Source organism: Rhea americana, unplaced genomic scaffold, assembly GCF_003343005.1.
Source record: "Rhea americana isolate MKP2758 unplaced genomic scaffold, rheAme1 scaffold_202, whole genome shotgun sequence".
NCBI lineage: Eukaryota > Metazoa > Chordata > Aves > Rheiformes > Rheidae > Rhea > Rhea americana.
Window position 1 is genome coordinate 1,171,564 of NW_028186173.1, and position 13,581 is coordinate 1,185,144.

The following is a 13,581-nucleotide window of genomic DNA, read 5'->3' on the forward strand; positions in this document are numbered from 1 at the left end:
CTTAAAGTGTGCCATTTTTGCTGTTTAAGACTTCAACATAAAAAACAAATGTAATACACTCTCACAACGTGTAGCTCCTAGGTCTCTTTAAAATAAGTTCTACAGACAATCCAAATACTTAGAAGTTATGAATGAGAGACAGAGCAGTGCAAATTAAATAGCCACTGTAGCTCTCTGAGCATCAATCTACATTTGCACGTTTCTGCTACTTGATAAATGTATCTTGTCATGTAAAGATTTTAAAGAAAAGGTCTTAGAGTGACAAAATCGGTCGCAGTGTGACAAAATCCCATCTGTAAGTGAAGAGAGACGATTCAACTCACAAATACCTTAGGCCAACGACTACAGAGATTATGTTTTGGAACCAGCATGTGCATAATTGGATCAGATAAACACTAACATTTTACAGATTTTGAGAGCCACCTCTTGTTGCAACAGACAGGATGGAAAGAGATAAGCTACTAGTTCTTCAAATTGTCTAACTGCTTAACATAATTATGTCGCACCCAGGGGAACTGCTCCCAACCTGAATTCAGTCTGATGCCTGCTGAGCCTGCGTTAGGCCTCACGAAGGTTTCATATCCTCATAAGCAGGACCCTTTTTTCCTCACTTACACCAGTTGGTCTAATAAAAAGATTCTCTTTTTCCCAGCCAACGCTACCTCTCTTACAGCGTTAAGCTGCCAGGGCTACCGCAACATCACTCGTAGATTAAGTAAAGAGGTTTAAGAAAATTTTGAGCCGAACAGTTAAGATATCAACGTTATTCAGGCTGTAATGTCCTGTTAAAGGCACTTGGAAACAGTATTAACACTGGGAGACCCACATCCTATCTCCTCTTCTTCCCTGCTAGCATACTGCTTTTTAGGGTCATGCTAGCAAATTAGGGAGAAGATCTTGTCTCTGAAAAGAACACAGAAGTATTAATATAAAATGTAAAAAACATTTTAACGTAGCTCTCTTATAAACAGAAGAAAAGAGTTTGAGGAGGTTGGTTTTTGTTTGCTTGTTCAGCTTTTTGTTTGTTTGTTTAACTGACAGCGCATTTTATTCACCACTAAAATAAATAGCAGTTGCAGATTCCTCGWGCATTGTAACTATTTTCTAATAACTGAAAACTGTAGGCATATACWATCTTCTTACATTTGGACAGCCAGAAAACAATTATCAGTCTCCAGAAGTTTTACCTAACTTAAGAATTAAAAGAAATAAAAGGAGATAGTTAAATACTGGATAATAGGAAATATAATGGCTATACGCTTATCACCTTGTTGTTAGCAATGAAGTGAAAGACTGTGCCAGCATCATTCTTTTGATCTCAGCTTGCCTTCAWCATCCATGAAAAATAGTCTGGCAGAACAAAAATTTAAATGAAATGGCAGAAACATGTTTCTACTCYCCCCAAAAAGTTACCATCATTTASCATCAATGGCTTGCAAAGAGACAATTTTTCAACAGAAGTGAAAAAAAAAAAAGCTTTTTTTAAAAAAAAATCAAATATTCTATTAAGAACATCTTACATAGAGCTCTAAGTAAGMAAGCACTAAGTGAAAAAGAACTGTTCCACTTTTTTCTGTCTGTACCTATTTATTTCTCAAGAGTCACTCTGCATTAATAACGATCACAATCACCACCCCTTCGAGGTCCCCCGGACTTCTCCGCCTCGGAGCAAACGCGCACTAGGTCAAGCTTGTCGTCAGCTCTGCTCTGCAGGAGGAAGCAGCCAGCCTGGACGGCCAAGCGCGCCCCACGCAGAGAGGCGCCGCAGCTCCCCGGGCAGAGCGCGAGCGGGAGGCCGAGGGCCGGGCAGAGCGACGGTGGTCGCGGCGCTGCCCGCTCCGTTCGGCGGGGGCGGAAGGCGTGCCTGGGGCCGGTGGCGTGCCGCGGCGTGCCGTGCCGCGTCGTGCCGTGCCATGCCGCTGCACCCTCCGCACCCAGAGCGGGCGACTCTCCCGCGCTACCGCGTGCCTGCGAAGCGAGGGCTACCGAACCCTCCCGGCAACGCTCCTGATGAGCRCTCGTTCAGAGGGAGTTTTTTAAGCAGGCACTACGGTGCCTTTTGAAAGTAAAAGTATATTGGCTTTAGAAATGCTGAAAGTGATTAAAGAGTAACACAAGTTAACTTCTTGCTAAATCACAGCCGCTGATGTGTCAYACTAGCAAACTTCTTTAAATGAGTATAGCTCAGAGGACCAAAGACTGCACTTTTACTTCATTTCTTTTTTCTCTAATTAAGGCGSGGGTAAATCCTCTGATTTCAGGCTGGGAAAACAGTTTACAACAGAAGCACTTCAAAACAAACAAACAAGAAATCACTGGAAAAACAAAGTATTCCTTAATATGAATAACCAACAGTGTTTTACTCTGAAGCAGCATTTTATTGATTAAATATACCATCTTACTTTTCAGATTTTGTCAAAAATCTGTGCTTTATAATGTAAAAGCTACCCTAATAATTCCTAACTTTGATGGTAAATACTCTTTAGGCATATCAACATGCAAGAATGTATGTTGATATGCATAGAACTATCCTAAATATTAGTGTAGTGGTCCCTACTATYAAATCAGCATTTGTTTTAAAAATACTAACCATATCTATTGTTACRGACGAACAATAGTCCATTGTTAAAACTAGATTAAGAAAAATGAAAAAAGGAACATGTGAACTGTCAAAGTAAAAATCTCCCCAAATAAACCACAATTTTAGATATATTTATTTGGTTATGAAACACAAACAGTGTTTCACAGTTCTTCAATTTAATGAACACCAAATCGTGCTAAAGGCATCCTTCCTCTCAATCAAACATTTACCCTTCGCCACTGGTGAAAGGCAACAAGATGTCTTTACAACGTCTCGTCTTTTTCAATAAATTTTGCATGAAAACATGTTAMCCAAGCACAAAGTTGCCTGCTGTCACATTGGAAGTATGATAAATGTTTAATGAAAACAACACCACACAGCTTGGTGTCAGACAACAGCTATCACACAGTCCTGCTTTGATCTAAGCAGACGCTTAAAAGGAGTTCTGAGCACGCTTTGCGCCACACAACTCTATAACCTATATGCAAATAAGAGAAAATTAGCATAAATGGCTTTCTACTGCATAAAGCAGTAAGAGGTAAGGAAAAATACGACAGGCTCCAAGAGCRTCTGACTGCTGTCAAACTCTGAAAAGTCCAATATTCCCAATTTACTTCTAATGTCTTTTGCCAAGCACTGGAAAGCTTATCAACAGGCATTTATCACCCAAGTACAGTCAACAGACACTGCTGGAGCCCTGCCAGGCCTGAACATGGAAAATAAAACTGCGCAAGTGTTTTGGTTAAATGCTACCAAAAAGGGGTCCCAACACAGAAAGATCTCAGAAAACATTTAAAGAACTGAAACACAGGATTAAAAGGAAAATGAATTGTGCATTTTGAAAACAGGCTTTTCAGCTCTATGGTATCTGTCAAAGTGTTTAAGAAGCTGTGAACTCACTAATGCAAAGATGTATGGATAACCTTATTAAGTATCAGAAATTAAAATGGTGGTCTGGTTTGATTAATGGCACAACACTTTTTCCCTCTTAACAACTGAGAAGCTACTCCTAATTACTCCATTAGAAATGGGTGTATGGGTGATCAAAAACACTGTAAAGAATAAACCAAAGTTCTGCTACTATGAAAGCTAGGTTGAAACCAAAAGAAAGAAAAGCTATTCAAAGCTAGCAAGTTTTCAGCACTTTTGTTCTGCTGCTCAGCAATGAACCACGACCCTTAATAAACTTGCGTCCCACAGAATTCCAGAACTTGCGTATTTCAAACTAGCAGAGACTTTAAACATCAAAACTCTATAGCCTGCCCATATAGGCCAATGAAAGCATTTATGCAAGTTGTTTTTAAAACAAATGAATTTAAAAACCATGAATAAAAGACCAATGTAGTTGCTTGACACAGAACTCCTGTGCAAAAATACTGTAGCTGTTTAACTATGTGTTTAAGTAAATCACTGGATTTAGGAACGCAATGGAAGAAATCCGTTAGCAACTGATGCTTTGCAGCAGCCTGCTAGACATGATTTGCAGTCGTCAGGTCCACCGTGTGGAACGTGACAAGCATGTCGCACGCGGCCCAGAGTACTCCGTAGCCTGGGTCAGGAAACCAAGCTTTGGCCATCTCCACGAGCAATGAGGCCACTCTAACAAAGCCGCCAGGCACTTCAAGGCAAGCTTCACGTGCCACTCTGATCTAGTCCTCAATTCCTGTTTTAATAGGACCAGACACTGCACCATAGCACAGTAACTCAAACTATATTTAAGTTCAGAAAAAGAGTCTGCTTATTTGTTGTTCACACTAATCTTTAAGAGAAAAGTTGAGGGCAGGGGGAAGGAGGGGAAAAAGGCAGGTTCAAAGCTCATGAACAAGAAGAAATCAGTTTTCGGAACAACCAAAAGAGTTTACAACTAATCAAGTTCTCCTAGTGTATTCAAACCACTACACTATTAGCCCAGGAACAGCTTAGTCTAGAAATAGCATAGTATTTTTAGAAATCTTAGAAAAAAAAAATCCCAGATTTAATACCACCTTAGCAAGAACGCATATTAGGAACAGGTGATTACAGTGACACACTTAAAGTATTGAAAAACAAAACCAAAAAAACTAATTGCACACACAACAAAACCAGAGTGCTAGTACACTTGTCAAATAAGCAGCCCTAAGAACATTTTTAAAACCACTTAACAGTCCATAGTGCATTTTTAAAAGGTCACTTGTGTCCAAGACTTGGGAATGTGGTAGCTGATACTGTATTAGTAATTCAGACACCATACAAAGAACAAAGCTTCCAAACAGGAACAYTGTATTAAGCTTCAACACCAAAAGAAACACAAGAGGGAAAGACCATAGATCTAAGACCATTGACACCACGTGGAAATCATAATAAGGGGGGGTTGCTCTAGTTCCTTACAAGCAAAGGATGGCTATTGTTCCAGGGAACTCCAGCATTTCTTGAAACAAGTCATGGGGAGCGGAAAAGAAGGAAAGCAGCCTGTGTGGCAGGTGCCAACAGTCTAAAATACAGCAACAAGAAACTATCCTGTAACTGCACAAAATAAAAATCATATTCTTCAATTAGCTGGAAATCAGCTTAGTCTGATTCAAGGGAATCCCAGACAAAACAACTTACATATACATATAACAATGTCAGAGAAAGCATGCTAATATTGGTTCACTTGAAGAGGAAAATGGTACATGAGCCTAAGTYCATCTGGAGATGCCACCTGGAAGCATCAGAGAGAATTGCAGCTTGAATCCTCTTCCAACTGGAAGCTTCACGCAGAGCTCAGGTACCAACTACCTCATGAAGATACAGGATTAAGTTGTTCTGCTTACCTGTAACTTATCTTTTCTAAATACAGTACTATCAATAAATTAGAACTTGAATGATAATCAACTGTCACCTCCTTCCTCCGTTTTGCTGGAATAGAGGTTACCGCAACAAAAAAGGATTCTGCAATAAAAAACGTTTTTTCAACGTTACTTTTAAACAGATGTTTATCTCTGGAACTTAGTGCAGCTCAGTTTTTACCAAACAGCTAACAACATTTATTATTATTATTATTATTATTATTTTATTTATTTAGGCTCAGAGTACTGTCACATAAGACTTGCTTTTACAAGAGGGAAAAATGCAACCGACAGAAGAAAAATAGGAAATAGGTCAGCAAAATATAGGACCTGATAAACCACTGCAGGGGAGGGGAGAGGAAGAAAAAAAAAATCTGAAGTTTTCCTTTTTTCAGAACCCAAAAATTTAATAAAAGAAAATCACTAGACTAGAACTTACTGGTAAGAACTAGACACCAGATGTCTGCTACGTATTATAAAATTTTGCAGAGTTAACAGAAAATGATAGTGCATCACAAAATGCATATTGGCCCTTATTTTATCAATTCCAGTTTTGATTTATTTATAATACTTTACAACATATCAGAAGACGTACTGTAGTGTGTTCCATAAAAATTAAAGGTGTGCTAACAGAACTCAGAACAGCACCCTGCATTAAAATGGTTATGAGAAAAGGAAAGCCAGCCATTTGTGTGCTAATTACAAGATATAAGCATTGGTGGGAGTTCTTGTATAAAGCAACGGTCCAAAACAATAATGCTTGCAATAACACTACTGCAGCCATAGGTCATAACCAGAGAACAGTATTGTTATTATAAACAGAGAAGTATGATCTGAAACTTGGCCTGTGAAACTGGATGAATAGAAAAGGCTGCAAGGCCAGCAAGTGCTTTTACTTTGGAAATGCTGGCAACAGTTATTCAGAAAAAGTCACACCATTTATTGATTTTTATTTCTTTATATCCTTCCAGGCTATAAAGTTCCTTCTCTCATGCTTTGCAGCAGAATTATAAAACAAGAAAAAAAGAGCCACAGCGTTCAAACAACTATTATGAGATTAGGAGGCAAAAGTGATAGAAATAACAAAAGCAAACTGATTAGTTCAGCTCATCTTTAAAATGGAAGGAAAATAAGTAGCATCACAGTACTTGGATAAAGAGTAAAGCACATCTCTTCCTACCTGCTCATCATCAGCTTTGCATTGCAAAGATTTTTCACTGAAAATGAAACAATCCTGATAAACAAAAAACAATCTTTCAGCTTATAAATATTCCTGGTACACTTTTTGGAATGCTTTTTGAATTTGCATTGCCTTACCTTTTAAATGAGTACAAAACTATTCCAAAGCTTGAGACCACTCTTAACTCAATATTTATACTTTTTTCCCCCACCAAGTACTGTCAGATGCTGCAAATGAGCTTCCCAACCTAAATTCAAAGCAGCTGTTACCACAATCTCTCTCCATAATGGCTGAACAAATAGTATATCCCTTAAAACATTTCAGATTGTAAGAACAAAAGATTTCAGCTGTTTTGCTATGACTATAATACAGCCTGTCTCCATGAAATAGCTGACGTTCATCCAACGTTCAAGAAGTTCAGTGCTCAGCCCCAAAGAATCTTCCCTGAAATGGAGAACGCCAAGAAGCTTGACACCGGATGACAGTGGGGTAAGGTTTTTCTCTTGAAATCTCTCCTGAGATTTTTATGGTGAAGAAAGTATCTACTTTTAAAGAATTTAAAGCTGCTCTGAGCTAAAAACAAAAACAGACGCCTTTCCCCCTTCATCTCAAAACGTTTATAATTCAAGCACAGAAAAGCAAGTTAGCATTACAGTTTGCATGAGCCATAGACAAATAGAAAACATTTACTCTTTAATTAGTGGGAAAATTGCATTTTGATCATCCGCTTCAGTTAAGACCCAAACATATATTAGTTATATCAGACAACCACATGTTGACAAGCCCATGAACAGAGGGGGAATGTTATGATATTATTTTATTAATATTATTAATAATAATTTATTAGTTATGTTGATTTAATGAMTAAATTCTTTTTTTCAGCTAATCCATATTCTTGGAAAAATTTATTTTTTCTTTGAAGAATAAGCCCAACATTCAAGCATAAAAATACATATACTACAAATAGAGACTAAAGCAGCGAAGACTGTTTAACTGAAGCTTTGGTGCCTCACTCATTTCTGTGGTCTCATTTTAAAGACCAGAAGGAATGAGAAGATTTAGGGGAGCAGGGGGAAGATATATATGTATTTATACCAGATCGCATATAGGCTAGAGTAGGAAAATATTCCAAATCTAGTAAGTGTTCTAAGGCTCTTGAGGTTTGGTTCCCACTCCTTACCATCCGTGTTCTCCTAAAACTTTTACTTACCAGACTTTCTGAATATATAGGAATACAGTTATTCTGCTGAGTTCTGATCAAGTGGCGATGGTTTTGGCGCCTTCTGCCTTGCAAGTGAAATTTAATTCCTTCTTGACAGCGGGTAATAAAAAGTACCTATGCTCTCCCAAGCACCTTGATTCATGGTGTCAAAATGTAATTCTCTCAGAGCACAGCATACAAAGGGCATCTTCACAATACGATCCTCCTCCTCCTTTCATACGCTTTTGGTAAGCGGTAACAAAGACATAAATCCCCCATAATAAGTGTTGACTTTTCACAGATGAGTCTACACTCTAATTCTCCCAATATAGCTATCTCAGTCACTGCACGAGAGCTGCAGCCACTGAACAACATTCTTGTACCAGGAAAGTGAGGGACTTTGATCCCTCACGCTTTCTTTTATGTGAAGTTGAAGCACTTTCTTTCATGTGAAGTTGAAGCCAGAGAGTCAACCAGCATTGATAATTTACATTCTGTCTTCTGACAATTCAGCTTCAGGGTGCTCTTCATTTTGACTTTAAAGTAGTTTTCAATAAATACATTCCAAACATTTAGGAATATAAACTGAGAACTAGCTCTGGCCCTTGATTTTTCTTTATATAAAGTAAGTATGAGACTTTACGCCAGCTCTGGCGGTCGAAGGTTTATTTTTTTCCCCCGCTATGGATACCCTGCTGTTAAGAGTCTCCAGAAAGGCTCTGCAGAATGATCTTACTTCCACTGCTGATCTAGACAGCAAGTTCATTCATTTGGAGAGTGGGATCTACAACTAACTTCTCTCAAAATGTCACATCCAGATGTCCACCTGAAAACCATTTTGAGTATCAATTTAGACTTTCTCCCCCACATTTCAAGGACAAAATTTTGAAGGAAGGGTTGAGAAGACCAGCATTAGAGCTGGGTTCGTTACAACAGACTAGGCCAGAAAAAACACCAGAACAAGTCTCCACCCCAAACCAACAGGAACACCCCCTAAACCAACCTCTTTTCTCCCTGTCCAAACGAGGTCCCGCTTGAACCAAAACAAACCGCAGCGTCTRGAAGCAGAGGCTCTCTGTGCGCTCGCTCCCGCGGCCAGGGCGACGCGACGCGGCCCGGCACCAGCGGCCGTGGCCCACTCGAGCAGCGGGCGCCGAAGCAGGCTAGCAGCACCACAGCATCTGCTACGACACTCCGTTACTAGAGCTGYAGCCACTGCAAGAGTCATATTTGTAGCCACAACTACTACAGGACAGCTGACAGCACTACAACACACGTAAAAAAACCTTCTAAATTGTAGTATATACCCTCAAAAAAAAAAACAAACAAAAACAAAAAAAAACCAACAAAACTAATCACCTTGCTGCCTTCTGCAGACCACAGCGAGCAACCACCAGCTTTAGAGCTGCTGGAAAACAAAAATCTTGTCTCTTGGTGTTTACCTTAGAAACTAACACTGAGGCAGAAGCAGCACACAACCCRATCTCACTGCTGCTACAAAAAACAAAGAAAAAAACACGCCAGAGGCCAATACACTATAAAGCCAAAAGCTCACTCAGTTTGCGTTGTGTGACCCTCCTTTCCACGCATCAACAAACAAGGGAGGACAGCTGAGCTTCCTTGGCCAAGAAGGTCTCCTCTTTCTCATGCTTTTTACCCAAGAAGAAAATAAATAAATAAATAGGTAAATAAATAAGTGATAGAGATGAAAGAAGCTGAGAACTTAGGAGTTTTGAGGAAGCCCCATACAAAAACACAACTATAAAACATCTGACTTGGCCTTATTTTCCTAGAGCATACACAAGGCAAAGAAAAACCACACTCTAACTCTTTGTTCCTACACACACATGCGTTTAGGAAGGAAAACAGGAAGTTACTACTTTACTCTTACTTGGGACGAGAACAAAACACTCAGTAGACCCTTAATTGTGTAGTTAATATTACATCAATATTGAACTACAAATCACATTTATATTGAGAACCTCAGAATCAAATAGCAACTGCATCAAAGAGCTCTGTCTTCTCTAAGCATTCAAATGCGTTGCTTTCCAAAGCCCTTAACAACCAGTAACATGATGCTGATACAGTCTAAATCCTCAGAATGACAAATAACTGTAAGAGGGAGAAGCTTCTCAGATCCATATTCTCTGTACAGATATACTTTGATCACTCTTTGATTAAACTGAAAAACACATCCCCCTCAGAAAAGCTTATGAAGCACAGATTGTATCAACATCATTCTGGGCATATTTCATTTTGTGGCCTTATAACGCTTCAAGAACGAGCCCCGGTGGCAAAGCCTACCAGCCCGTACCTGGCTCCACGGAAAACGCACCGACATCATCAAACGCTGCTATTATCATTCGCACTCTTTGTCCTAACTACCTTGGAAATGACCCAGACAGGGCATTTGGCTTTCAGATTTAGCAAAAGCAATTTTTTAACTTACCAAAATATAAAGGTAAATAAATTGCTTGCTTCCAAAAAAATCTGGGCACTTCCAAGTTCTTCCTACAGCGATTTAATATTGATCCTTACTATAAAAGGGCATAAAGTTCGGCAGTATGCTAATAAAACACCACAATATATTCCAGCATGATTTAAGATGTGCTTCTATACAAAGTCCAGAAAAACTCACACACACCAAACATTATGTGCTCAGTATGGATTCRTTCCCTGTTCAGAGCACTAGAAACTACTTCAATAAAAAAAATAATTTTGGCTGTACATTCATGCTTCTCCTCAAGTCTTCCAGAAATATCAAAATMTTCAAGTTCCAGCTAAACAGGCAACAGGTATCTCATTTATGACTTATCAGACATACTGCAAACATCTCAAAGATTCTGTTTTAAGCAATCAGTAGTATTCAATGTAAACATCAGCAACAAGAACACGCAAATATTCCATGTGGTTTACTAAAAAGGGAAAAAAAAATCTCTTAACTTGAATGGAAGACATTACCCTAGAAGTTCCAAGCAGTTTAAGTAATGTACTACAAATAAGAAAACACACATAAACAGCTAATCCTTAAGATCTACATAATCAACACTAAAACCAGAGAGGTAAGTAATAAAAGCTCAGGAACTAAGCAGCGAATATAGCCAGAGACACATAACCAAGAAAGCAATTGAGACACTGCCATGAGCACAGGTGGAGGATGCTACTTCAGGTATTCCCATTAAACACTTCAGTGGGAATCAATCAATAGGTAATTCATGAAGAATATTCAATACATCAGTGCCTTTTCCCTTTTGAAGCCAATCACATAAATATGGAAAAGCTGAACAACACAGTAAAGATTGCAGGAGATCAACATGTATAAAGCCAAGGTTATTACATAAACTGTCTTTTCAGAAATCTGCAGAACTACCATCAACAATTCAAGTCATTTCAAGCAAAAATTAGGCTGACAGTATGTTTTGAAAGGTAGTCCATCATTCCCTCATAGCAAGTACTTCTAATAGCTAAATTTTGAGCCACAAAAAAAGCCAGATAGAAACTTCCGTCAATGCAGAAATGGGAGGGAAAAAAAAAAAAAAAAAAAAAACACAGTGAAAACAATCCCTTCATAGGAAGTTATATTCTTACCTCCCAGTAGGTCTCACATTTTCCTTAAAAAGTAGTTACTATGATTTAGAAAATGAATTATTCTAATCAACTGAAGAAAAATTTGCAAAGCAAGGGGGAAAAAAAGAATAGCAAATTAAGCCATTATTTACTTTACTGGAATGCCAGATTCCAAGATTTAAAAATACTAAGAATCAGGTGATTCAAAAATTTTAAATAATTCCATTAATTTTATACAACGTATCAGGTACTATAAAGCARTCAATTACCAGAAAAGTAGAACACTAGATCATTCCCTGATTTTATTATAGATATATTATTTATCATTTSACTTACCCAAGCTTTGCGCCATATATCTCCTTCTCTTTTCCTTTGCCTTTCTCTTTCTCTCTTACTTTGTCTTTCTCTCTGCCTTTACGCCGTTCTCTTTCACGAGACCCGCTATGAGTTCTCCTATGACCGGATCTTTCACTACTTCGGCTATGAGAACGTTGACGAGGTCTCGATCGTGATCTACACAAAATCCATAGTATTAAAATTTAGCAATCACACATTTTTCCACTGTCATCATATTTAGATTTCTTACATAGTCCAACTATTTTGAAAACAAATTCTTCAAATTTAGTAATTTAGTATTTTTAAACAAAAAATACCCATTCATCAAAAGAAAAATGAACAAAAGTATTGCTGAATTCAAAATTTGCTTCCTCTGCAGAAATAATACAAAACTAATTAAACCACACTTTACAGTACTTACAAAATAGTTATTAATACAGTAATCATTACAGCTACTGGAGAATTCTTTCTTGAACATTAACTTAAAATTCTTAAGATCTATTCAATTGAACTTGTCAAATAATTAATGTTACCAGATATGTGTAACTGTATATTAAATAGATTAATAAAAGTGATCACATGCCAGCAAAAAAAGTTAAAAAAAAATGACTGAAGTCACATGTCCAAAACTCTAGCTTTAGCTCACAAAACTAGCAACTACGTAAGATTTCTTAATATCAAATTCAGGCTAGAAACATGCTTTGCAGAAAGCCCGTAAGTAATCTAACTCTACGAGCATAGGCTCCAATCATGCAAGAAACTGCATACAAGTGCAAGGGTTTGTGCACATATAGCCCTTTGGTTCACGGTTACAAGTTCCTATATGGCTACAGGATACTCTGTTCTCAAACACATTTTCTATTCCTCTGTAATAAATGTATGCTGTTACTGGTATACCTGAACAAAAAAAGATCAAGTAGTATCATTATATGACTGTTCACATATGCATCCAGAAGTTCTTTCATGATCCCCATACTTCTTTTCAATTTTTTAAATTTTAATTTATTATCATGTACCATCATTAAAGATGCAGCTATAGACATTAAAAAGCAGCTATAGACAGTGCACATTTAAGAAAACAGCAATTCAGGTTTCCATTAGTTCCTATTATGATGCACAGCCTCATGGAAGTTCTGACAGCACCTCATCGAAAAGTTTCATTAAGTTCTAAGAGGGTTTTAGAGTGTGTTTTTTTAAAAAAACAGTAAAAAAAATTATTTAGCACCTCTTGGACTGCAAAACTCCAAAAGCCTGTAAAGCAAACTCATATACRAAAGATCACTCAATTTAAAAAGCAATAACTGTTTAATAAAGCTCAAAAATAGAATAAGCAGAAAAGAATAGCGCATCCAGATGAAGCTATAAATTAAGTTTAGGAAGAATGTTGTTATTAAATCTGGAATTTGTCCAGCATACTGAGGTTAACATACCTATTCTTGCTATTGAGCCTTTTAGGCTAGCACTGGAGGTCAGAACCTCAGTTTTACGTTTCATTCAGCAGATGGCATCTCTTGCAACACAATATCTCCTATTATCGGTCACAGTATTAGCGCTAACACAATGGATCATATTACCACTTAAGTAACTGGTATATTATTAACTATAGAACATTTTCTGTCTCAAAATGGATTTTTATTATGTCACCACAAATAAAAAGGAATCCATCCATTCTTTAGTTCGCAGGCRGAGAAAGCAAGTTTTGATCTAAAAGAGTATTCTGAACACGAGCTGGTACAAAGACATTGAGTTTTTAAGCATCACACTAAGACAAGCACAGATTTAGAGGTCACCTCCTTGTGGATAGTCACACTTTGGAAGGTAGCCATGATTTTGGAGAACTCTATCAGAAGCATTAATAAATGACAACACAAGACTATTCTCCTTCAGCATCTTCTTCAGTGCTCTCTCC

The 13,581-nt window shown here is 37.8% G+C and overlaps 1 protein-coding gene across 1 annotated transcript in view; it reads right to left on the reverse strand.

Moving 5' to 3' along the window:
- Positions 1-13,581, reverse strand: part of RSRC1 (arginine and serine rich coiled-coil 1) — a 170,381-nt gene that overhangs the window by 115,656 nt on the left and 41,144 nt on the right. Inside the window, exon 5 of the mRNA XM_085304060.1 lies at positions 11,673-11,849. Coding sequence (XP_085160186.1) covers positions 11,673-11,849 — 177 coding nt within the window. The remainder of the gene's footprint in view (positions 1-11,672; positions 11,850-13,581) is intronic.